The sequence below is a fragment of the Aythya fuligula genome, chromosome 3 (assembly GCF_009819795.1).
Source record: "Aythya fuligula isolate bAytFul2 chromosome 3, bAytFul2.pri, whole genome shotgun sequence".
NCBI classification, from domain to species: domain Eukaryota; kingdom Metazoa; phylum Chordata; class Aves; order Anseriformes; family Anatidae; genus Aythya; species Aythya fuligula.
The window spans coordinates 37,449,184-37,475,901 of NC_045561.1; the positions used below are offsets into that span (position 1 = coordinate 37,449,184).

General features: G+C 38.9%; 1 protein-coding gene across 3 annotated transcripts in view; it reads left to right on the plus strand.

Annotated features, from left to right (window-relative positions):
• Positions 1 to 283: 283 nt before the first annotated feature.
• Positions 284 to 26,718, plus strand: part of SRBD1 (S1 RNA binding domain 1) — a 131,761-nt gene continuing 105,326 nt past the window's right edge. For all 3 annotated transcript variants that reach the window (XM_032184794.1, XM_032184795.1, XM_032184796.1), the window contains exons 1-12: positions 284 to 384; positions 5,506 to 5,703; positions 6,500 to 6,582; positions 7,050 to 7,215; positions 8,273 to 8,635; positions 10,099 to 10,265; positions 11,373 to 11,490; positions 11,611 to 11,749; positions 14,019 to 14,115; positions 15,534 to 15,669; positions 21,654 to 21,757; positions 25,782 to 25,889. In XM_032184794.1, coding sequence (XP_032040685.1) covers positions 6,500 to 6,582; positions 7,050 to 7,215; positions 8,273 to 8,635; positions 10,099 to 10,265; positions 11,373 to 11,490; positions 11,611 to 11,749; positions 14,019 to 14,115; positions 15,534 to 15,669; positions 21,654 to 21,757; positions 25,782 to 25,889 — 1,481 coding nt within the window. In that variant the 5' untranslated portion in view covers positions 284 to 384; positions 5,506 to 5,703. The remainder of the gene's footprint in view (positions 385 to 5,505; positions 5,704 to 6,499; positions 6,583 to 7,049; positions 7,216 to 8,272; positions 8,636 to 10,098; positions 10,266 to 11,372; positions 11,491 to 11,610; positions 11,750 to 14,018; positions 14,116 to 15,533; positions 15,670 to 21,653; positions 21,758 to 25,781; positions 25,890 to 26,718) is intronic.

The following is a 26,718-nucleotide window of genomic DNA, read 5'->3' on the forward strand; positions in this document are numbered from 1 at the left end:
CCGCCGCAGCCGCCAGCCCCGCCGCTCCCTCAGCGCCCGGGCCCCGCGGCGCCCAGCGCCACCTGGCGGCGGCGGCGGGGGCCTCGCCGGCCGCGGGGGACCCCTTGGGGCAGGCAGGGGCAGGGCGGCCACCGCCACCCGTGTGGCCGGAGGAGCCCGGGGCTGAGCGGGGCGGAGCGGGGCTGAAGGCGGGGGCGGGGGCCGGGGCCGCTCCGCCCCGCTCGGTGGCCGCTTCCTGCAGCGCGGCGCGCCCGGCGCTTCCTGCTCCTCCCCGCGGCGGGGCGGCTGGGCTCGGCGCGGCCGGGGTTGACCTGGCGGCCCGTTCAAACTCGGCGGCAGGGGGGCGAAGCCTGGGGGGCGCCTCCCGGCCCTCGCCGTGCGCGGGTGAGCGGGGCGGGGCAGGGCAGGGCTGCTCGGCGGCGGAGGGGAGCGGGCCCCGGCGCCCTTCGGGGCGGGGGGCCGCCTTTTGTTCCGCTCTGCCGGGTGGAAACGGGGGCGTTTTCTGGAGGAGCCGAGCCCCGCGGGTGAAGCGGGCGGTGCTGCCGGGGTCTGCGGGGACAGCGGGGGGCGCGCAGCGGGTGCCCGCGGCTCGGTGCCGCTCCGGGCCCGGCAGCCGCGGTGTGGCTGCAGCGCATCGCGGCAGCAAGCCGTGCCGTCTCAGCTCCACACGTGCCGCACAGGATCCCCAAACGAGTGTCACCTTCACGGCCAAACGTGCTGCAGGAGAGGACTTCGCTGTCCCCCAGAAAGAAACCCGTTAGGTCAGGGCCAGTGGGAGCGCTGTGGCTGGTTTGCTGGGCAGGAGGAGACTGGCCACGCATCATCCCGCAGCTGTGCTGGCTCAGGAGCCCCTTGCCATTGTGGTAGCACCACCTGGTTGGTGTTATCTCAGAGGTGGTTCGAGATAACCGCGTGAAAGAGAGGCACACGGAGAGCGCTGCCCCATCCCTTGCTGTGCACAGCCCCTCTGGCAGCGCCCCATGGTGCAGGTGGCTCCTGCCGTCCAGCCTGACCATCGGGTGCAGGACCACGGATGGGCAGCAAGGAGTGCGCCCAGCGTGCGGCCTTGGCGTGCTGCCGTGGTGGTGCTGCTGCTGCAGAGCTTGGCTACATGATCCTCGAGGTCTTCTCCGACCTAAATGTTTCTGTGATTCTGCACTATCAGCCTTTTCCTTGGTGATTAGCGGGGATTCTGCTGTACGTGCACACCCACCCTACGTGCCTGCACCTTTGTTTCTGGCTGTAACTTCCCAGTTAGCGCTGGAGACCCCTGGTTTCTATCTGACTCCTTTCTCAGGTAGTCCCGACTGTCTTTTTGTAGGAAAAGAAAGTTGGAAATCTAGTGCATTAGCTTTTCCCAGCAAAAGTGTCTGGGAGTTCGCCAAGATTTTAGCTGCAAGTAAGTTGGTTTTATATTTTTCAAGTACAACTTAGTTGTTGGAGATGACAAAAATCTTATGGAGCAGTAATTTCAGTGCAAGTCCCTGCCATTGGTCTGTGTAGCATTTTCTCCTCTATGCTGCTTGACAGGATGCTCACGCTTTGATTTTGTCTTAGTTCTGGCATGCAGTGGAAGTGTCTTAAAATGACAAGCCAAATCAAACTGTTAAAAACCTACATATAGTTATTAGAGTGGGCCATTCTGCTGTTGCTAATAATGGTCTGAAATGCACTTGTCATGTGGGATCCGTAGTGCTTTTTATGTCCTGCCCCAGATGCTTGATGTTATAATAAACTATTGGTTGGCTAGGACTGTGTGATATTAGGAAAAGCTAAAATGCAAAATTTTATTATCCTTGCTATTTTCTTATAAAAGCAGAGGCTGCAGAGCAGTGATTGAGGAGCTTCCTACACAGACAGATTTCCTTTCTGGAAGGAATGCGTTACTTGGAGTTAATAGGGAAAAGAGCTTTAGAAGTTTCTGTGTCCTTTTGTGCTAGAGGATTTTTTGCAGTTACAGAAATGAAACAAAATTCCAAGTATGTGTGTGTTTTGGTGGTTAGGTTTTGTGCTTTTTTAATATTGTGCCTTCAGGTAGAAAAAACTGTGTGAGTTGTAAGGTGCAGCTGCCTTTGTTGATCCTCAGATCTATATTTCTCTTTTTTCTTTATGAGGGATTTATGTGACTTAATGTAGTAAGGTTGTGAGATTTAAACTTACCATAATGACATTTGCTTGATCATATTGTAGAGGCATAATATTTTCTATAACTTTAAACGGTTATTTTTTCCCTAGTGTGCACTGTAGAAGATAACACAGTCTGTTAGGATCAGTGGAGCAATTTCTAATTTTGAAATTTTTTGCTCTAGTCATTGAGTTACGTAGCTCTGTGGTAGTCATGGGTTTTGTTGGAGTTCTTGGAAGATGGTGGGGTTAAAAGAGTTTTTGTTTGTTTGTTTATTTTTCTTCTGGTTACATTTAAGTTTTCAGGACTTTAAAAACTTCTTCTGCAAGTAGTTGCTCATACCGAAGTACTTGCTTATGAAAGTTACTTTTGATAGGTTGTATCTTTGCATGAATAGAGAGGATGAAGAGAATATCATCTTTCTAAAGTCTCTAAATGAAGCTTGGATTGCTCTTTAACGTAATAAGGCCCTTAAAGTCCTAATCTTCTTACACTGCACACACTGCCTGGAACTCAGATGTGTGAAGAGAGAATAGCAGAATGATTACTTCATTCCCTTGCTGTATGTTTTATGCAAACTGGTATTAAGATTCTGTACAGTGAAGTGTAAGAAGAGCTCTGCCATTTCTTCTCTTTGGTCGTGGTGTGGCCCAACATCCAACTGCATTCACCATATTTTAACAAGTAGTTGTCAGACAGGGAGAAGTGTACAGCCACTGGGATAGTTCAGATGCATTGTGGAGTTTGCATTGGATGGAGAGAATAGAAGTGTTGGGAGCAAGAGAATTGGTAACAAAACTGCTTGGAGAGTAGACCTGGGAAATATATTTACCTACAATAGCAATTATTTAAACAGATTCAAGCCTTCCTCATTGGACAGTGTAATAATTCTGCGAAGTCTTCTTTCTTTTTTACGTGGGGAGTAGTTTTGAAGAATGTCCTGAAATGTTTTTGTTCTTTTGTGGAGAAGAAAGCCCTTAGTGATTATTGAGTATGTAAAGCAGAGAGAATTTGGGTGTTTCTAGCAGGGAAGTTTCATGCTGTCTTCCGTCACTTGTGAGGCAGATGAGCAGAAGAATTTTTATTCCCTTGAAGAGGGGAAAAGGTTCTGTGTTAAGGTTTCAGCCTATTGCACAGGTTTAGATTATTATTTGTGGACAGATCTGAAATGAAACAAGAGCTGCTTGTGCAAGGCAGAAGTTTCTAGCTCCTAACTCTTGTTGCCTCTTGTAGAAGTGAAAATACTGTTGGCAGGATGATTGTTAAGATCTTGTTTTCTCAAGGAGCATTCTTTTTAATTACCACAAAATTTTTGGCCAATACATACAATAAGAAAAAACAATGTACTAGCAAACATCGCTTGGACGTTTGCTGGCTTTGGCTGCTAGGAGAGCTGCTAGAACAGAGCTGTAGGAGTTGAATACACGGAATGGCAAGCCAGTGAAATCCTACACAGGGTGGTTAGATAGCTGTGCACATCACTGCATGCTGTATGTTTAGGTTCTTCAGGTGCTAAGTGTAGGGGCACTGCAACCACCTGCCATAAGGCACAGCTACAGTGAAAAGAGACACAGGTAGGGATAGAAAAGGTTTGTTCTGACTTTTCTCTGGTACAAATTCAGTACTCTTCATTGTTCAAGAAGCAGTCAGCCTTGTAGTTGGCTCTTCTACAGCTGTGGAGTTTTCTGGATTTGGGAAGGGGGCACAGTTCTGTGTAAGCTGTAGTTTCTTTTCTTGGGGTAGAAACTAGGCCTTGCCTACACGTGGCTGGGAGCATGGTTACCTGGAGGCTACAGAGAAGGAAGTGGTAAAGGAAGTTTTGCTGCTGAGGGCAGTCCATCTGAAAAATGTAATACGAGTGGCCAGCTTCACCCTGGTTTGATCCCAGTACGCTGTGGGATGAATAACGTCTTTCCTAGCTCACTCAACATTGGAGGCAGGAACCTCTTTTTGCTTCTCTTGACAAGTCTCCTTCACGAAACATAGGGAATCGTATCCAAGTAGAAGCGGAGCACAGCGCAGGCAATAGCCTGTGAGTGCTTTGTCGTGTAGTCAGTGCTATGAGCATTTTAGACCCCCCTTGTGAAGCGTATCTGTGCTTGCCTCTTTTTTTTTTTTTTTCCCCGTCTTCCAGCCTCACTTCAGAGATTGTCTTTTAAGTTAAAAAATAAAAATTCTGTAATATTTGTTCATCATCACCAGTGGCATTTAGACTAGTTGCTTTTTCATCCTCTTCCCTGCCTCCCCCTGCAGTGAATCACAGAAGGACTGTTTTTCTTAGTCATTAACTGTAGGTGTTAGCACACCCTAGTGCAGGCAGCTCAGGAGGAAAATTTAGCAGACAGCTGTCTGGCAATTGGAATCAAATCAGAAGTGTGTTTGTGGACTTGAATCAAAAAAGGATTCTTTGTATACAAAAAGAATATAGGTAGCAACTGCAAGATTCCTGCTTTGAGTACAGTTAATTCAGTGCATATGTTTATTAGAAGGGGGGCATGGTTGTGACTGGACCTCACCTCCCAGTGAAATACCCAGACTTTTTTTATTTTTACGTTGTGATACCCCGTGTTTGATATTCATCTTGCAGATGCTCTTGGCCTTTATTCAGAGTTGTAGGATTCATTTTGGCTCACTTTGGCTTCTGACCATGGCTTGTCTATTCACAGAGTTATTTGGAAATAAGTCTGCTTTGTATTGATATCTTACCTTAGTCCAAATTAACTTTGAGTGCATGTACCAACACCTTCAGGAAAAGGTTACTGCTATTCTCAGGAAAATCTAGTGGATAATCTATGCTTCAACTTTAATTATATTATTAATCTAGATGAGACCAGTCCCATCTTGCTACGTGCATTTAAGGGCTGACATCACATTATTGATGAGTGGGGCACAGGACAGGTTCTGTGCTGAGCTGATCGCCTGGATCTGCCATGTGTATTTGATACTTCTCCATCTTTGTTAAGTTCTGCAGCAAACACAAAAAAGATGGTCTAATTATTTTTAAGCAGAAAATCCAAGAAATCAAAAGGAAAAAAACCACAAATGACATCAAACTTTTCCATAGAACATATCACTTTCTATTCTATTTCATGCTTTCCTATGCCCTTTCTATATTTGCTGCATGGTAATTGTGCTTCTGTTAGTGCACTGGGTGAAGACGGTTGGATACTGGTTGGATTAGCTAAAGAAGCATGACCAGTAGTGATATTGAAGCTGAATACCTAGTTTAAAAATGGAAAGAACTGTGAAATTTGACCATTTGAAAGGTGTCCCAGTGCCTGCAAAAGAGATCAGAGATCCATCTGACTCAGGTGTTACCTAATTGTGGAAATCTTGGTGTTGCAAATATGAATAACATTTTTTGATTCTCCCATTCACAGAGTGAAGTACAATATAAAATGGAAACATTATTTTCATGCCTCTGAGGCAACAAGAATAAATCTATAACTAACTCAGGACTATGATGGTGACCATGAAGCTGTAAAGAGCAAAGGAAAACTGAGAAACAAAGTGTCCAGGTGAAGTTGTAGGTGTCTCAAAACTCCAGGTGCAGAATAGTAACCCAAGAAGCTAATAAGGTAACTTTTTTGTGTGTGTATATTCTGTGGAGATTCTGTGGATTTCTGTGATCGGCATGTTCTGACTGTTCACCAGATAGGATTGCAGTCAATGAAGCAGTACAGGAGAGCTGACCTGTTACTGACCGTGGCATTTGCTCCAGGCTTGTATTTTTTAAGTAAGCTTATAGCTAGTGCTATTTGATGTGGGCCTCCAATAATCATTCTTCTGCTATGGTACTGACAACTGTCACTTAAGTAAATTCTGGATTTGCTTTACAAGGAAAACAAACAGCTCTTTCAGAATCATTGATTTTAATATGCATACAAGCAACAACTGGTCTTTAAAGATGAAATTCTAGATCTAAATGGAAAATCTTCTTGCAATACTGTACACATCAAAAACATATGCTAGCTCACATTGTTGGATTTTAATTTTATTTTCTGTATTTCTTAGAAGACTGATGGAGAAAAGACTGGCACAGTATGCAACTGACACACAGTAATATGTCTGGGAACCAGTATTCCTTCTGCTAGGATAGCTTTACATGCAGCTGGAATAGTTACCTCCAATTGAGTACAAAAATAATTGGAGTCTTTAGTGCTGGTTTGTCTGTGGGCTAAATTGAAAAGATTGTTGAATGTCTGCTGCTGTGGCCTAAATTCTTGAATACTAAGAAATCTAAACTTTCTCTGGAGGAAATTTTTGTGATTGGTGAAGACATTATGAGGACACACTTGGCAGCGAGTTAAAGGGCTGAATAAGAAACTAACTTTAACCAAATGTTCTGTTTCTTTCTTCTCCACTCTGTTTCAGATGACATCTCTACCAAGGAGGGTGAAATCTCAATCCAAAGCCCTTATATCAGAAGATGATGAACTATCTCCATTTCTTAATTCGTAAGATTACTGTTTCCATGGTGGCTTTTTTTTTTTTTTTTCATTTATATGGTATATAGTTTTGATATATATGTTACAACAGTTTTCTTCAAAGATTTGTGCAAAGCTTGAATAGAAGCACAAGAACAACACAATTTCTGAGAGGTTTATTAAAAATTCTTAGTGCACAAAATTTCTAAATTGTAAAACATAAACTACTTTTGCTGCTTCATGCTCACAATGAAGTTAGAGTGAAACTGAATTGCCAGTTGTTGAAACACTGTGTGTGCATGCCAGTGATGAGCTTCAGGAAAGCTTGTTAAATGGTTCCAGCTGTTAGCTCTGCAACAGGAAAGACCTGTGTTTTTTCGAGTGTATCTATCTTTCTATTTATTTTTCCTGTTTGTTTCTTTTAGTGGCAGAAAACACTCATTGGCTTGCTTTTTATTCTTCTCACAAGCAGTATTGTTTACTTGTTTGTTTTTCAGGAGCTCTGAATCCGAAGAGGAAGAGGAGGAGTGGGAGCCAAAAAGCAAAGTTGCCAAGAGACCTCAGTTGACAAAGAAAAATGTGGCAAAACCTAAAAAACCTGCTGCTCCACGGTCAGCAGTGGCCAGGAAAAAGGTCAAGAAGGTAGCGATAAAAGAAGAATTGGTGAGTATCTGTAAGCAAGAGACAATTACCATGGAGGGCAAGTAACATAAGTAGAATTTGTCCAATGCTAGCACATTCGGTTGCATGACTGAGTGATCAGCTCATCTGATTCAAATGTTACCATAAAGATTAAGTAGATTTGATAAATATGGCTTTCCTTGTGTATTTAACTGTCCCAAATCTAAGGACTCTCCCTTTAAAACTTTAGCCAGTGATTATTGATAGGGTTTTCCATGAAGATCTCTTTCAACAACAAAAATACATAAAAAGCACTGTTTTTTCCATAATGGAAAGTAAACACCATAATGCCTCTGGTTTGTGTGTTACTCCTTTGATGTCTTCTACATTTTTACCAGCTCAGTACCACAACACAAATAAGTCCTGTTTCCTTATGTTTCCTTGCACGGTTGTTCAACCCAGTAAGGGCAGAAATTTATTGTGGTGAATCTATGATATATTGCTATCAGAAGTTAGTTGTCTTTTGTCAAAGATTAGCATGAGAGGGTAGGTCATGACAGGAGCCAATACTTCTAGTTTGTATTTATTTTTCTGAATGTTTTGAGATACGTGGTATATTGAGAAATACATTCATGGACTCTGAAGGTGATCTCTGGGGAAATTCAGGAAAGAACACATGGCTTGTCCAAAGTTAAGCAATAGCAGACCAAATCTCAGTTCCAGTTCCCATTTTGCACCTAATACCTCATTGGAAGTGTGCTTCCCTGCAATGCTGCTCCCAGTTTTGTTCAGATTAGTGGAGGTAAGGACTGTAGGTTGATAACTTCTAAATGAGACCCCAACTTAAATCTTTCTGGGATAATTTAATTTGATCTTTCTTTTAAATTGTGGGTCTGGTTGGTACGTTTATCTTTTTATTTCCTACACACAAGAAATATTTCAGGTTGCTTGATGTCTGGCTTGGCATTTCCCTGCCAGACAGAGACTTCTCTGGGGGAAAAAAATGTCTGGTTTGAAGTTTTCCATGGTTTTAATTGAAATGTGGTTGAGACAATTTATAAGTCAATGCCTAATATGGTTTCTGTGTCCTTTTTGGTAGGATGTATCCTTGCCTATTGCTCCTGCAGAAGATAATAGGGTGCAACTTCTAAAACATAAAGAAGAAAATGTAGGCACTGAATTGAAAACTTTAAATCAAATGCCAGTAGTGCCTAAAAAAATGGAAACAAACTCATTCCAAGGGACGAATGTAAAGAGTTCAGAGAGTGATGAAAAACCTTCAACAAGTGCTCCTATAGCGGGAAATCAAGTGAAACATGAGAAATCTGAGGAGGATTTTGCATTTGATGAACCACCTTTTAAAAAGATTAAATCGACTACATCTCCTGAAGGAAAGCCAGTAAAAAATCTAGGAGGCAACAAAGTAAAAGAAGAATTTGAAATGAACTGGGATATTGTACAGGTATGAGATCTTTTCCTTTTCTCAGGTGTCAATGAAATCATTTCCTACATAATTTGCATGTAGAATCTAACATGCAATTTGAATCCTCTTGGCATCAGTTGGAATGTCAGAGTCATTGTGATGCTAAGTACTCCTTTAACCTCTGATTAAATTGTCATAATATATGTATAAATATAAATGTTGGTTGATAACTGTTAAAAGTTCAAACCTTAACTTTATTCTAACATCTGTGACTTATGAAGTCCTTACTACAAAGCTTGCCTGTAACAGTTTGCTGCATATTTCTTATGTATCAGCACAAGTTTTTTGGTATAGCCAACTGAAACTTCTAAAGGAATGGATGCTGAAAGATTTGGGGTGCCTGTTTCAGAATTTAAGATTTAGTTAGCATGGATCATTTCATTGTAGAGGTTCATTTAAGAGCGTGTACCAGTTTGCAGTACCATGAAGGAGAAGTTTGCTTTCTTGAAACAACAGTGACATCAAGGGAAATACCATTTTTCCTTTTTGTAGGATGTTAACTTTGAAGCCATTCAAATAAAGACAGTTTTAGGATAGCTCTCATTCTGGCATGCTAGCTATTGTTAGAGAACGTTTTAATATGAGTTCAATATGTATCATGGTTAGTACTGCCTACATAAAAGGGTATGAAATTTTATATGCCTGATTCTTCTAAAATATTCTTGGAAATGCAGGTAGAGAATTTGTTCTTTACTGTATTGCTGCTCTAAATGTAGTGAATGTGATTGTGCTGGAGTTTTTATGTTTTTAGGCCTCATAATTTTGAAAGGCTTTTAAATCAGCTGTCTATGGGAATAATTGTAGTAAAGTTCAAACAACCCATGATAGTTAAACCATTGGTAAGATAAAGTACCTATCTAATTTGTTCTCATCTTCTTTTTGATGCACTGTAATTCTATCTATAGAAAGCCCTGTTTGTACAAAATCACGTTTAGGTGTGTGAGACTTAATTCATCTTGAAACCTACGGTAATATCATACTAGTTTCTATTGGCAGAGTTGAATTTGTATCAGCTTTGTGTTCGTGTTTTGTTTTTTATTTTGTTTTGCTTAACCAAGAGGTATACTGGTGTTTGTTTAAAAGAAACAAAAAAAGCTTCAAGTTTTCTGTGTTGCCATGGGTAGCTTGTCTTTTTTGTTGTTGTTGTTGTTGTTTATCCTATTTAATTCTATTCCCAAGAGACCGTATTTTCCTTTTTATTTTTTTTTTATTTGTAGTCACAAGGTCTTGGAAACATTGGTTGTTACAAGTCTTCTTGAAGTACTGGTTGTGGTGGTTGGATGTGTGGGAAGACTTACATCTTGTCTTGTCAGGGACAAAGCTGGTTAGCATATTATTCTGTAGTTGGTTTTGAACTTGAGTAAGAGGCTGTTTAAAGCAATCCACTACCTTTCCTAAGCATTTTGTTGTGTGGTGTGTTGTTTCTTTTTTTCTTGTTACAGGTTTTGTCAGAAAGAACAAATGTTGAGCCATGGGTATGTGCAAACTTAATTCGCCTCTTTCAAGAAGAAAACACAATTCCTTTTATTGCTCGATATCGAAAAGAGCTCATCAATAATCTGGAGGCTGATGCCTTGCGAGAAGTGCAGCAAACATTGGAAGAGCTACGGTAAGTAAGTTACTGGGAGGTAGCTGAGAAAGGGGTGAGTAACAACCTGTTGCTGCTTCTGCATCCCTTGTTTCTGACATTTTGTACACACTGCACACATTATACACAATGTGTACACATTGTACACATTATGAATGAACTCATAAAGGAAGTTGAAAACTGAGGTAGCTGTGTTTGATGCCTGTCTGTTTTTTAGTCTACATAAAAAGAAATCCAACATTATTAATTTTCAAGAAAAAAAATATTTTGGTCTGCAATTTTAGTAGCTTATAGATCCTGGAAATATGTAGACCACTTAGATATAAATTGCAGTCTTAGAAAAAGAACTGCTAAGAATCCCTTGACTTCTTGCTCGGGATAGCGAAGCTTTCTAGTAAAGAACACTACTTGAGGTTGTAGTATACCAGGAGGGTGGGCTAAACCATCCTGGACTATTACAGCAAAGCCTGCTGCAGGGGTGGATGAGACTGCTCTCATTCCTTGTTGATTTTGGGTGGATGTACTCTCTTGAGACAAGGGTACAGACTTCAGCTATTCTGTCAACGTGTTTTTTCATGTAGCCTCTTTTACTCTCAGGTTGTGTCCTAGGAAAAGGTTCTTTCCAAAGAGGGAATGTGGCCTGAGATGGTCTGAATGAGTTATTTAAATCATAACAAAACACCTTCACTGTCTGAAGCAGGGTAATGTCACAGGTATCTTAATTAAGGTTTAAAATCTGGTATGCTGTCCTTCGTGCTGCAGAACTGCTTTGGTATGAATTACAGCTGTAAGTGCTCATTGACATGGATTTAACTTTTGACCTTTTTATTTGGCTTTTGGGTCAGTAATCTTCCAAAAAATGTATATAGCAGTAATGATGTTCTCTATCGTTTGATTCTTTTTCTTAAGGCTACCACAACATATTTTGACAATCCTTTGAATTAGAGAAAGAGAATGATGGTTAGGAACCCTTTTTTGAATTGTCAGGATTTTGTTAAGGGATTAGCATGAGATTAAAATCTTCAGAGGTTTGAGAGGTCTTCAGCAGTGCACTAGACAAGGTCAAAACAAAAATCCTTTTTAATCCACCATGAAATGTAACTGTTAATATCTCTCTTATGTTTTTAGTTCTGTTGCAAAGAAGACACATACAATGATACAGAAGTTGAAGAAAGAGGGGAAGCTATCAGGATGCCTATTCACAGCATTATTAAACTGCAGAACTTTTGAAGAATTGGACCATGTGGTCAGTATACTAGTCATTTTTTTAGATCATCCTTAGTTTAAGTGTAATCATGCATAACGTACATAGCATGACTGAAATATTTCCTTGCCTTTTAATAACTATTTTTTGTTTGTTTTTAAGTCTGCACCTTATAAAACTGGGAGTAAAGGTACCAAAGCCCAGAGGGCCAAGCAGCTGGGATTAGAACCTGCAGCTCTTTCTCTCCTGCAGAATCCTATGGAACTCAATCTCTTTTCTTACATCAGACCCAATGTCAAAGGTAAGTGCTTTGCTTCTATTAGCACTAATGTCTTATTTCTAGTGTTTGAAAAGGGGAATTATTTTAATTGTCCTTAGGTTGCTGGAAGATTTTTTAAACTATTTTAAATTCCACACTTCTTTTAGCAAGGTGCAATAGAATTCAAATTTAGTGCCATAGTTCTCCAACCTTTCCTGTTTGTACTTTTTTTTTAATTTATTTTATTTTGTGTGTGTGTGTGTTGTAAATAGCAATGATTCTGGTATACAAGAGACAGAAGTCCAGAGTTGTTATAGTCCATGTCTGTATTTACTGGAAAGAGGGAGGAAGTGTACTACATATCTTGAACCTCTCTATGATTCTGCTCATATTTGAACTGTCAACTGAAGATTTGACACAGACTGTATATAGATTGAAGAGGTTTATATTCATACTGTTTATTTAAGTAAATTTAATCCGTTGCAGCATATTTTAATAACATCTGGCTCTGCTGACTTGGAATTAGCAGGAGAATTTTTGCTATTGGATGACAGTAGGGGTTGGATAAGATGTAATTGCTGAAATTTTAGCAGGAACTTTAACAATCTGATAGTTTCATGTATAGGCTGCAGAACTGTGTTTCTTTGTGAATGCAGTTATGGGTGAATCTGTAGGGGGCAATCTCTGACAATAAAATACGAAGATTGTTGCAACCTTCTGTATGGTGTTAAAATAGAGAAGTGCTTTTGTTTTTCCCTGCCCCAACACTTGCTTTTTTGACTTTTGTAATAAGTGCTCAACTCCCACGTGGGGGTGATTCTTACTCTTGCCACTTCAGTTGTTATTCTATTTTATTATATATTGTTTATAATATTATCCTAACTTTGCATTGAGAATCAGTTACCAAATAATTTAGTTTTTGCTTTTTAAAATGTCACAAAGCAGTCTATTGCAACCACATATCTGACTATTCTGTTGGTCTCAGGAGCCAAAAGAAAATCATGGTGGAAGTTAACATAAATTATTTAGGGTGCATTTAAAAGGCAGTGCTATTTGTTGCAGTATAAACACTACTGATTTTAAAATCAGTATACTTTATTTTCATTTTTGTTCTAAAAATAACATAGTTGGGTTTATATAATCATTTTAATTTGAAAGGCACGTCAGAAACCATATACAAACTGGATCACTTTTATCAACTTGGAAGCCAGTTTGACAGCCTATATACAGTATGAGATCAGAGGGAGTTTTTGTTGAAGTGGTGAGTGTTTTGTTGTGCAGAAAAGTTTTCATCAAATCTTTTTAAGATTTGTTTGTTTGTTTTTTTTTAATCGAATGGTTTTGAGAAGACAAATACTGAATTTTTCATGTGCAGTAATCCAACAGTGAAAGAAAGGTGCTTTCAGCTCCCTAGTGGTTGTGAATTCAGTAAAAATATTAATTATCAGAGCTATGCATTTTTTCTAAATGGTGTTATAAAAGCTCTTTCAACATACGTGCAGCCTACCAGACAGTAGAGTTAGAAACAATGTGTTTTGTGCTAGACTGTTAATCCCACATCTGCCAACTGTAGGATTCTTGCTCTGAAGCATTTGCTACTGACCATTGCTAGAAGCAGAATTATATGGATTGATTTTTAAAATACAAGATTTAAACACTTTTTTAAAAGCTGAAAGATTCTGTTGTCAGATCGCTGTAATGCTTTGTCTATGGAGATGTTTTACAACTTCACTGTTTGAATGTTTGAACAGTGTTTTGTGGGATAGGATGAGTCTACCCTTATCTCAGAACTGTTGCCATGCAAACTCCTGCAACATAGCCAGGGAAATACAAAAGTATTACACAGAGAAAGGACAGGATTGCCAGCAAAGTTTTTAGGCTGTTTCTGTCTCAGTCAGCAAAACGTGTAAATTTCTGCTGCAATTGATGCATTTTATTACAATCTCACAAATTACACTTGAATGTCCAATTTTACTATTGTAAATAATTCATCTGTCATAAATGTCAAGAACTGTTAGCACCAAACTCACAAAAATATTACTTTTCTCCCATTTTAATGCTATTTTGATTTATGATACTGCATTGATCAGTTCAGATTTACTAAAGATATAACAGTTACAGATGTTTTGGAAAGAAAGAATAGTTTAAAAAAAATCCAGTGAACTAGAATTCTTCAGTGAAACCTGCAAATCTGATAGATAACTTGCATCAAATTTTCTCAGTTAGTGTATGTTTTCTTATTGCTTATGCAGTTGTGTAATTTTTCATATTAGTTTTTTTTTATAGTTACTAATTTTTTTTTCCCCCTAAGGACTTGCAAATATCCAGGAAGTAGAGGCTGGAGTACAGCATATTCTAGCTGATATCTTTGCAAAGGATAAAGATACCTTGGACTTTATCAGGAAATTGTAAGTTTGAATTTTACTTCCTAAACTTCTCCAGGTTACATGGTAAAAATCAGTCTCTTATCACGCAGATTCACAATTTTTAATGATCTGAAAACAGTACTACTGTTACGTCTCTTCCTTCACTTGTGCAGGAGACATTCTTTAGCGTTTCTGCCCATCTGGTTATCAGTGGAGGAGAAATCTCTGAGTGTAGCAAGATACTGTGACTACTCAGAACTGACAAATTATCCATGGCTCTGTTCCGTATAGAGCTGATCTCCCTTGCAGTTACAGAGAGATCACTTGAAGGGAAAATTTTTCTCTCCATGCACTTCTTTCAAGCTGCAGATTTTCAAAGGCATGTCTGCTGTAGCAGCTGCTCCAATATTTAGTGCTTGACATCAGTCAATGTAATTACGTTTATTGACAGTTAATATTGGCATTACTACTCCAACAGGCTGATGGACTATTCTTAAAGCAGGAGTTCCTTCTACTGTGTTAGCTGAACTTAAATTTTCTTGCCTTATGTAATGACTTCCTGGTATTTGTCATGTCCAGGGAGGTTCATGTAACAGAGTAAAAGTTGCTTGTTACTTTTTGCTTTTTTTTTTTTCCCTCCTTGCTGTATACCATCTGGGACAGAGAACACAATTATCAAATAACAGATACCTTCTTAGGAGCATATGGTTTGGTTTGAATCAGTTTGGTTCTGTTTAGTTGGCCTATGTTTGCTGTTTGTTGTAATGGCCAATTTTATCAAAATGCTAGAGCACAGCCGTGTGATAATTTCAATGGAGGAGATGTTTTGTAAAGGAGGTTCAGTCATTACCACACTATCCCCCCCCCCCTTTTTTTGACCACCAGAAGCTTTTTAATTGGATGCACAGTTCTTCACAGATACCTCTCTTTGATCTAAATTGTAATTTGGATCTAAATGTGTAATAATCTCAAGGAGCATTCAGGAAGCTGTATTTAGGATCCCTGTTACTTGTAAAAATAATGAAAAATTTTACGGGTGTTAGTTGCTCAAAGCAAGAAATGAGTTCTGAGGATGGGTAGGTTCAAAGGAGATTTTGTGTTTGTATAACATAAATTACTCCTGTAATATTCTCTGCAACTTCTCAAAATTTGTTTTGTAAAGTTGAACTAATAACTGACCAAACTGAAGTCCAGGTGGTGGCTTTTGATTATCCTTCACTTTCATGAGAAGGTCTGTGTTCAGCATTTCCTGAGGACTCATTGAATTTCTTCCCTTGGTATGTTTCAGTCAGTATATGTAAGGTCAGTTTCTGCATTAAGGTATGTAGTAGGTCTGTGACTGATTACAGAGTTGACATAATTTATCATTGGATAGACATTGTTTTTTATTTAATATGCATTAATAGCTTTTTGCAAGTTTTATGCTAAAATGCCTATTAACATTTGTTTCTTTTATTCAGATGTCAGCAAAGGTACATTTGTATCCAGTCAGCCTTGGCGAAAGTGTCATCCAAAAATGGAAATGAAAAAGATATTGATAAATTCCAGCTATACCATGAGTTTTCTTGTAATATAAAAAATATTCAGCATCATCAGGTATACCTTCAAATTTTGTTTTTCTTTTTCTTACTATTGTAATTAGCACAGATAGCTTTACTTTTGAAGTTTAGTTACCAAATGTAATAGACTTCACATTCTTCAAATACAGGTCAAAGATGTTAATCTCTGCACTAACAAACAAAATAGAGGACTGTATCTTCACTATGTCTATTGTCTAACTAATTCTCATTAAAGCAATATTTATAATGGCATAGGGATCAGAGATTTCATTGCTGGTATGACTTATTTTCAGTGTCAGTGCCATGCCCTCAGTTCCTTACACCAGTGACAATTGCACAAGTTTTATCAGGAGAGGGATAAAGGATAAGTGACAATTTATTGTCTGTGTGGAAGTGAGAATGGGATATTTCATAGTTGTGGAAGTTGCTTGTTTAGAGTGTAAGTATTTGTAGCAAACTCGGATAAACTTATTCTTTGTTTCTTTTGGATGCTTGCTGCAGCACAGAGCTCTCAGACTGTGCTTATGGCTAGAATGCTCAGAGCTATTTGGCATCAAGCTTGTCAGGTGAAAGTGATGAGAAGTATCAGGGGGAAGGATCCAGAAAATTAAAACTGGAGATGATCCACAATTGCACCTCTTGTCAGCAGCAGTGTCACGTAAAAGTTAAACAATCTAGATCACAGAATCACAGAATTTTCTAGGTTGGAAGAGACCTCAAGGTCATCGAGTCCAACCTCTGACCTAACGCTAACAGTCCCCACTAAACCATTTCCCTAAGCTCTACATCTAAACGTCTTTTAAAGACCTCCAGGGATGGTGACTCCACCACTTCCCTGGGCAGCCTGTTCCAGTGCCTCACAACCCTTTCAGTGAAGAAGTTCTTCCTAACATCTAACCTAAAACTCCCCTGGCTCAACTTAAGCCCATTCCCCCTCGTCCTGTCACCAGGCACGTGGGAGAACAGGCCAACCCCCACCTCGCTACAGCCCCCTTTAAGGTACCTGTAGAGTGTGATAAGGTCACCCCTGAGCCTCCTCTTCTCCAGGCTGAACAAGCCCAGCTCCCTCAGCCGCTCCTCGTAGGACTTGTTCTCCAGGCCCCTCACCAGCTTCGTTGCCCTTCTCTGCACCCGCTCAAGCACCTCGATGTCCTTCTTGTAGCGAGGGGCCCAAAACTGAACACAGTACTCGAGGTGCGGCCTCACCAGAGCTGAGTACAGGGGGACGATCACCTCCCTAGCCCTGCTGGTCACACCGTTCCTGATACAAGCCAGGATGCCGTTGGCCTTCTTGGCCACCTGAGCACACTGCTGGCTCATATTCAGCCGACTATCCACCATCACTCCCAGGTCCTTCTCTGCCTGGCAGCTCTCCAACCATTCCTCTCCCAGCCTGTAGCTCTGCTTGGGGTTATTGTGCCCCAGGTGCAGGACCCGGCACTTGGCCTTGTTGAACTTCATGCAGTTGACCTCAGCCCATCGGTGCAGCCTATCCAGATCCTCCTGCAGAGCTTTCCTACCCTCAAGCAGATCGACACACGCACCTAACTTGGTGTCATCTGCGAACTTACTGAGGGTGCACTCGATGCCCTCGTCCAGATCATCGATGAAGATATTAAAGAGGACCGGCCCCAGCACCGAGCCCTGGGGGACGCCACTAGTGACTGGCCTCCAACTGGACTTGACTCCGTTCACCACGACTCTTTGGGCCCGGCTATCCAGCCAGTTTCTAACCCAACGAAGCGTGCGCCAGTCCAAGCCAAGAGCAGCCAGTTTCTTGAGGAGAATGCTGTGGGAGACGGTGTCAAAAGCCTTGCTGAAGTCAAGGTAGACCACATCCACAGCCTTTCCCTCATCCACCCAGCGCGTCACTCTGTCATAGAAGGAGATCAGGTTCGTCAGGCATGACCTGCCTTTCATAAAGCCATGCTGACTGGGCCTGATCGCCTGCTTGCCCTGCAAGTGCTAAATAGAGAATAGATAGAGAAGCTCTGCAGAACCCTTGAAAATGGGTTTGTTCTGAAAGTCAACAGTGTTCCCTTATGAGACATCTTAGGTTATCCTAAGCCCCAAGTCCAGTTCCACATGACTGGGAAAAGAACTGGGGGACAAAGCCAATTTACTGGTGTCTGAGAAGCTGATGTCCTGATAGTTAGGCTGCCCCCATTACTACAGATCAAAGTTTGATGCAGTCAGTACATTTGTCAGCGCCTTTACTTGGGTTCATTACTAGTTGCAAACTGAATTGTTTCTTGGTTTGGTCATAGTTAAGTAGCGTTAAAACAAAATTGTCAACTGCTTTCATCCAGAAATATTCTTTGTCTGCCTTATTCCACAGCAGAATAATCTATTATATGTTACAATTTTAAAACAATGCAATATTTTGAATTTATCAATGATTTTCTTCTTCTTTAAATGGATTTATTATTCAAACAATTTCACAATGTATATGGGTTACCTTTAAATGCTCTTCCGACCCTTCCTTCCAGTCTGGATGCTGTTAGGTGAAAAACTAAATTACTTCTTGTTTGGCTGCTCTTCTATTGAATGGACACTTCAGCAGTCAAAGACTTGAGCTTTTCCTGCACTGAGAGATGTGAAATGCTGACCTATGCAAAGTGTATTGGGCATATGAGTGATATGAATGTTTTCTGGGATGACGGTATGATTTACCTCTTGTTCAAGGCATCGTTATTTTCCCTGTTTTACATAAAGAAAACTGTTGCTCAGATAGAGCCAGGGCTCTAAACCAGATTTTCCAAACCTACTTGGCACTCTGCCCACGTGCACTGTTTGTCATCTAGGATGTGTCCTTTTCATGTCTTTTTGATGTTAAGTTAAACTCAAGCAGTTCTGATTTATTTCTCCTTTCATCAGGAACCTTAAATTCTCTTTTTTTTTTTTTTTTTTGAATTCTCTTTTAAATTTTAAATTCTCTTTTTTTTTTTTTTTTTAAATTCTCTTTTTTTTTTTTTTTGTCCCTGCTTTCCAGTGAAGCTCTTGTAATCACAGGTTGACTCTGCACTCTCACTTGTATTTCATTTCCTGAATACCACTCATATTGCCTATTCTAACATATTTAAGATTCATAATAGGGAAATATTCAAGTCGGAGTCATTTGATCTTCACTGAGGTTTCAAGGCCCTGGGTACATCAGGGCTCGTTTTTTCGAGTCAAGAAAGAAACATTTTATGATCATCTCTGATGTATGCAGTTTGCTATTTAAGTTCCCTGTTTTCTAAAAAAAAGATTTTGTTCAATTTCCTGATTATTTTTGCTTGTTAGTTTTCTAGTTCCTTTCTTTTTATTTTGTGATTTGATGATGAAGTAAGGAAAGAAAACTTTTTTTTTTTTTTTTTTATCGGAGTTTAAGGGGAACAAGCTGTAGGTAGATTCTTGTGTTACCTATAAGAGGATGAACTGTCTTTATGACCAAAGCGTTTGCAGCCTTGGGGGTGACTTGCAGAATGTATTAAAGTAAGGTCGAGTGGTGTTCAGTAAGCTGTAGTTTGGTCCTGTAGTTGTACAGCTGTGTGTAGCTGAAGCTATGTATGTGGTAGTTCAGCGTTTTCTGTGTTGTTGAAAGGCATCATTCTGTGTGGTGAGATATGCCGTGGAATGATGGAGATAAGACACTGGGAGAGATGGAGCCATGTTTTTTGCTTGAAAAAGTTAAAATACTGAATGTGAGATAAGAAAGAACTTGTGTAAGAAGTCTGACTCGAGATTTTGACGCAGTCGGATGGCTGTAGGTCCCTGCAGCTGGAATGTCTTGCTATCATGAGGAGTTTCATCCACGGTTCCTTTCCCTGGCAGCAGAGAGAACAGAACTGGGCTCTTTGAGGATACAGTTAGGTAGCTATACCAGTGCTGCCACAACTAAAACAGAAGTCTTTCAGGAGTGTGTTTGATTATTTTTTATTTTTTTTGACTAATTGTAACTAGTTCAGCAGTTGTATATGCTTTGGGTTCCCTTCCTCTATTTGTAGAAGACTGAATTGGTGGGAGGAAAAGGATTTATTCATGAAGTATAATGTTTGTGGCAAATGCTCTGTTTCAATCTCATACTTAAAAAATAATTGGAAATTAAAGTCCTTGGTAAAATATACAAAACTTAGTGAATCTGAGCAAATCTGGGGCACAGAGGAGAGCTGTGAAATAGAAAGGATGTTGCATTTTTGTGATAAGCAGAATTAGGTTTGTTATGCATTTTGTGACTAGATTAAATAATTGTTCTTGCTTTCTTTTAACCATCTGTATTTTATTTTTTTGCTCTTAACCCTTCCACTGGATCTGTTCATGTCTAGCATAAAAGCAGTCTTTTCTCCAGAACTGAAAGATTACTTTGTCTAGAATAGCTGTATCTGAATGTTAATTAAATAGATTAATCTTCATTATTTTAAGAAGATAAATTGACTAATTGCGTTCCTCATTGAGCATTTCCTAGATGATAGTGGTTCTCTGAACGGACCTCACTTCAAACAGGAGAGGCAGATTTTTTTCAGAATAAAAAAGTAGAAAAAATATTAGCTAGTGCAGTGCAGCTGGTTTAAGTTGAGGTGACTGACACGTTCCACAGACGGAGCGCCTGTGGAAAATGTGATGCAAATCTTGACCCCGCTAACAGCATGGTGAATGATGACATTATAATTCTATCAGATGCATTCTTTGTCCTGAGCATCATTTTGATTTCGTTTTAGCTTGACATTTAGCTTTTCTCTCTTTTTAAAAATAAAATCAGAATAAACATGAAAGCATTTGATTTGTTAAAATGTGTCTTTCTAATCTCTACATGAAAACATTTGCTTTGGCAGTCAAGGTACCAGATGCTATAATATTTCACATGCAATCTTTATTATTAGCTTTGTTGTTCAATGATATGTCAGGCCTGGTATGTCACAGGAGCAGTAGGGCTGAGGAATATAAATTGGTAGTATGTCCTGGAGTCATTTTAAACCATTGTATTTAACATATGTGACATGTCTGAGTTAGCTAGTGATTGAATTAAAGTTCATGATTGACACGGAATGCTCTGTTGTGACAGTGCTTAGGGCCTGCTACGTACAGCAACATGTGTAGTAATACAAGAATGTCAACTTCTAGCGGATTTTTTATTTTTTATTTTTGCACTTTAAAGTATTTTGGAAGGGAAAAGGAACTCTAAAAATGTGTTTTATTTGTAGCTTCTTCTAAGTGTTACTTTGTATCTAAAATACCTTGGTGAGTTTCTTTACTAAAATTATAAGGTCCCTTTCAGGTGACCATTCCTCATCTTCAGAGTGAGATCAGACTAGGAAATGTCCACTGGTACCCTCCAGTATCCACCACTTGCGTTGTCATCCTGTCTTTAAAGGGGAAATCAGACTTCCAATTAAAATAAGACTGCATGCAGATAGCACTTCTACAGCGAGATTTATGTTTAGATCATGAATATGCGGCTGTGTACACAAGACTGCCAGAAAAGTGCATACGTTATAGACTGCAGTGTTCATTAAAGAGTGCAACTACAATATTTTCAGCTGTTTATGAACTAGGTGTGAATAACTGAAAATTCATCATACTGAGCTGACTGCCTTTGTGTCACAAGCTCTGATTTACAATTAATTTTAAATTTGATTGCTCTTGGGAAACAAAATGAAGGACTAACTTTTTCCCTTTGTGATCTCTAGCTCTGATTGTACTCATTTTTCAATTAATTTCTTGAGTTTTCATTTGGCTTATAAAATTACCCAACCAACTAAATTCATGCTGACTTGTGTTGTAAGTGTATTTAAGATAAAACTGAATCTTGGGATTGCAGACTCAGTGAAAAATGTATGCTTTGTTATGCCATGGTGTGATTTAATCTGTGTTTAAATTGTGGATGTTATCTGTACAACCTATTACTTTGTGAACTGATTTACTGTACCACCATCATGATTTGCTACAGAATGTCAAGCAAGCGCGTACACAAATGTTGATAAGTTTATCTTTTGGATATTTTGTGTGTCATCTGTCTCTGCCATTTATGTTTGCACTCAGATTCTGGCCATTAACCGAGGGGAAAATCTGAAGATCCTGACAGTGAAGGTCAACATTCCTGACGGGGTGAAGAATGAATTCTGTTGGTGGTGTGTCAATGAAAGGTCTGCATGGATACATGTTCTTATGGAAGTATTTTTTTTTTTTTTTTTTTTTTCCTGTAGACACCTACATACTGAAATATACCTCACATGTCTTGTTACATTAAGAGAACAATTTAAGCAAATGCATATTAGACGAAGCTATTAAATGGATACTTCTTACTCTACATTTCCCACTGCTGTGGCATTACACAAAAAAGAACATGCCTTTGGCCGTTTCTGGGAAATTCTGGCTCCGTTCTTCAAGCAATTGAATTCTTTAAAAAAAAAAAAAAAAAAGCGAAGACATAATGAAAGGTGAATGTATTTTCAATTTGAAATATGCATCACATCTGTAGTCTTCAGCAAAAGAAATTTGCAGAATACAATGGAATGTACTTCCAACTTACGAAAAATAACTTTATATGCCTGATTGCAGTGATTAAAGACTGCTGCCTCAGATTTTAAATCAATAAAGGATGCAACTTTGAAATCTGCATGTGTCAGGAATTTTGTTCATTGACATGGCTAAAAAAATGTACTGGATTTAATAGACAACCTAAAAGTGGTTGTGTTCAATCCATAATTCTCAAATATTATGTGACCTGATTCTTGTGTTATGATCTCTGCTTAAGTCAGAAAATTTTGGATGATTCTCCTATTTCTTATCAATTTGCTCTGACAAGTTTCTTTTTTTTCGCTTGTAATGAGACCCGTTTCGTATTGCATAATTTGGAGGGCTTTTTTACAGAAGTTTTGGTTAAATATATTTTGTGCGGTATCTCTGTCACTCTTTTTCTTGGAAACTGCACTGTACCTTGATGCTCTCCATCGGAAAATATTGTGGTCCAAACCCTGTGCATCTGCCTTCCACATAGAATCATAGAATCAGAATGTAAAAGACAGGTTTATCTTTCTTAACAGGCTGAGATATTTAGCACTGCAGAGGTAAAGGTTTTTAAGATATACTCACAACACCTTAAAATTCAATTACCAAATGGGGCAAAGAAGACAGAGGAAAAAAAAGGCTTTTTCAATATATAAAAGCAAATATTTTTCTTCTATACCGAGTCCGAGAAAGAATGTGGTAAAAATGCACATTTTCACTGTAGAAGATTCACAGCTCTGTTTCTAGCATGGGAGCCCGTGAAAGAATTAAAATGTTGTTTCACCAGATAATTTAATCTAGGACTAACAGGAAGTCACTTTTTTTTCCAGTAAAGTATCAGGATTAATAAACACACTGAAGTTTAATTTTAATAAATATAATGGAATTTCCATCTTTCTTACACCCTCCCCACCCCCACGCTCTCCCATATATTCTGTAGGCAGAAAATAACTACCAGTCTTGCTTTTACTGCATCTGTGACAGAATTTGGAAGCACTGTGAGCCACAGATAATGGAACAGCTTGTCACTGCTACACAAATGAAAGTGGGATGTAAATTGAGATATTCTTGGTTGATTACACTTTTGTGAGTCATCCTGAGATAAAAAGAATATTGACCTTGGAAATGGAACTACATATTAATACTTGGCATTTTTGAGGCTACATACACTCATAGCTTTTTACTATTTAAGGGCAACTTCTCCAGCACTAGAGAATTTCAGAAGGAATGATTTTAGTAGATATTGATGCATTAACGTCTATCACAGATTCTAATCTTCCTCATTTGATTGACGACTGTTATCAAATTGGCAAATATTTCTTACTCAATGTGTATTCTGTTCTGCAAGCTTGGAAGTAATGGTCCAACGGTGGTAATTGCATTATTTTCATTGCATTGATTTACTGGATAGAGCAGAAAGTTAAGAACACTTGTTTAGGGCAAGGAGTTCAAACTTTTGCAGAGGCATTAACTGATTTGCTGAAGGTCACACACACAATCAGGTGCAGAACCATAACCACAACCTTGCTACAAAGTCTGCCCAGTGTTCTAGCCACAGGACAGTATCATCTACTGCGTATTGAATTAGTAGTAAATATACTGCCTTTTACTTGTTCTTCTGAAGTTAATTTTTCAGCATTAAATGCCACCAGGATGGAAAGTGAAAAGACTTTGAAAGACTAGAGCTCTTTATTAATATATTGAGCTCTGTGTAGATGCTCTGAAAATACTGTTTTTTCTTTGCAAATGCAGAATATTTTATGCCTGTAGTAGCATCTATATTTTCTTGAAATTTAGGATTGCACTGAAATCTCAGGAGTATCGTTACACTTGACTCTATGGAATGTACTTCTTTATCAGAACATGGGATTTCTGTAGTTTGACAGCGTACATAGCTTCATTAACATTACAACTGTTAAGGTCCTGAAGATTTAATTGTGACGTGGGACATGGGGAAAGGAACAACGAGAAACAGCCAGAAGAGGGGCTGCTTAGCTGGCTTTGTGCGTAAAGGTGTGGTGGAGTTCTCCCTTTGGAAGGGGTGTGAATTTGTTTCAAAGTGGGATTGCATCCTTGAAAATGAAGTTCAGCGTCTGATAATCTTTTTTGTCAGTTTCTAGACAAAATTCTCAAATACTGTGTAAAGGCCATGGTACAAGGCTTTAAAGGCATGGTTTATGTGTGGTTGCCAATTTGGTACAAGTTTCATGTAGTGTCTTGGAGGAAAAACAAAACTCTGCTCTTTGTGCTTCAGGTCTAAAAGCCTAGATGCGCTCTTCTAAAAGCTCTTCCTGGAACGGTTATTAGTTGATATGAGTGGTTCTTAATGTGGACTATGTGAGCATTGATGGGGTTTACCCTTTGAGGTGTATTAGTGGTCTAAGCCATTTATGCTTATGGTGATCCTAGTTGGGAGCACGTGCACGTAATAGAGCTGATGAGCGGAGTAAGAAGGTATTATGTATATGGAGGTTCTCTAAATAGGGCTTCATTTAAAGGGCTTTAGAAGTCAGTTCTTGATTAAATAATTGAGAAGAATCTGTTGTTAGAGGAAAGGTTAACTGGACTTTGATCTTTATATACATATGTTTATACTTTTTGCATAAAAGTGGATTTTCCTCTTTCCTCACAAAGTACTGGAATGATGGAAACAGTATTTACTATGAATTGAACTTAGTATTTGGCTGTTTTTTCTTTTGCAGCAATTTTAGGATTTCTAATAGAATGTTGCTTGAATCATTTTTACTTGTGTATAGGTAGATAATAAAAACGTCTGCTGTGATAACCAATTTACAGATAAAAGATTTACTGTCTAGCATTAGTGGATGAAACGGCAGGGTGCAACAGCTGCCACATTTCCAAATTCATTCCTGTTTGCACTGAGGATACTTTTTGGGGGTAATGTAAAGTCATACTTGCCACCTGTACAAATTTCATGTTTATAGAAATGGATGGCAATAAGTGGATTTAAACTTAGGGTGGTTTTATATGCATATGTAAAAAGTCTCTAGTTACAAATAAGTATAGTAGAACTATTTGTAAAAGCTGTTAGCAAAGGGTTGATGAGGTCATGTGGCTAAGCACTGAAAACTCTGGAAGTTGTAAAACTAAGTGGTAAGCTTAATTCTGCTCCCATGTCTATACATTGATATAGTGTTGACTTGATCACACATTTCTCAGCTATTATGTACACAGATACTTAGAAAAAGAAAAGCTGTCTTGGGAAATTGTAGAGTCTGCTTAAACAACTGAAAAGCTGTCTGGGTAGGAGCAGTCAGTTGAGGATTCTTAGCATTTCTGAGTGAGTGCAAGTAAACAAAGCAAAGTCAAAAGTGAAATTCAGTCCTGTTTTTTGCCTTAAAAAATTATCCAGACATTTTAACATATCTATCTATCTAATCACTTTGTAGTTAGAGACCCAGGCATGTGAAAAATACACTGAATGAAGGAAAGCATGGATGTTATCAGTATTTTTAAAAGCAATGAAAACCAAAATAGTTGGACTGTAAAAGAAAATATTCAGTCTTACTTCTATTTGAGCATAATATACCTGAGTGTCTCCCTCCTCCCTTCTCCTTGGGAGTACAATCTCCTTTTTATTTGAGTTTTTGTATATGTGTTTAAAGCATTTTTTGATTTTGTTTTTCTGTTCTTACGCAGATGGAGACCAAAACAATTTTTAAAACCAGAATTAATGAGGATACTACGAAACTCAGTAGAGGATGCATATAAACGCCTTATATATCCTCTCCTCTGTAGGGAATTCAGGTAAGCCCAGAATGAAGGCATATTTTTATACTACCTACTTCTTAAATATTCCCTTTTCCTAGTTTTATAATATCTTTTATACATTTGAAAATACAGGAAGTCTTTCACTCCTCTGTGTTTTCAGAAGAAAACACAAAGTAGTCCTGTGTTCAGTAGATGTAATTTGTGACTTTTTCTGGTTTATGCTAGGATAGAGAAATGATCTTTCTGTTAAGGCATTTTGCATGCTTTACCTGTTTTTGTCTTTGCTTATACATTTATGAAGTATGGTATAGAGAAACATTACAATAATAGAGTTGCATCATTACCCTCTTATTAGCGTTAAAGTTTTATGTTGTTGAGTTTCCCCAGTGTCTCTTCATGTCCCAGCAATAGTACAGTCAGGGACTTTATTCTGACTTCATTTCTTTTTACCTGCTTGAAAGAAACCTACAAAGCAATTGTTATGGCTGGAAGCGTCCCTAGTGTTTGTTGTCTGCACTTTGTGGTAAATGCAGTAGTCAGTGTGTTAGTCTGATACCATTTTTGTGGATATTATAATGGCACTAGAGAAGTCAGTAATTTTATTTCTGGTGATACTGTAGCAATAATATAATCAGATAGAATGCCACTTTGTGAGATCTATGATATTGTTCTAAACTTAAAACTTAAGTAAAAAGTAGTAAGAGTAAAAGTAGTACTGGATAGGGTATTTCATGGTTAAGTGTAGTGGTTTACCATGTAATTGAAATGATTGAATATGTCAGTCTGCATTCTGAAAGTGTTGTCTTCTAATGATGTTACGCTCAATTTGTATTTGAAGTTTTCATTCGTGGCTTTTTTGAGGCTT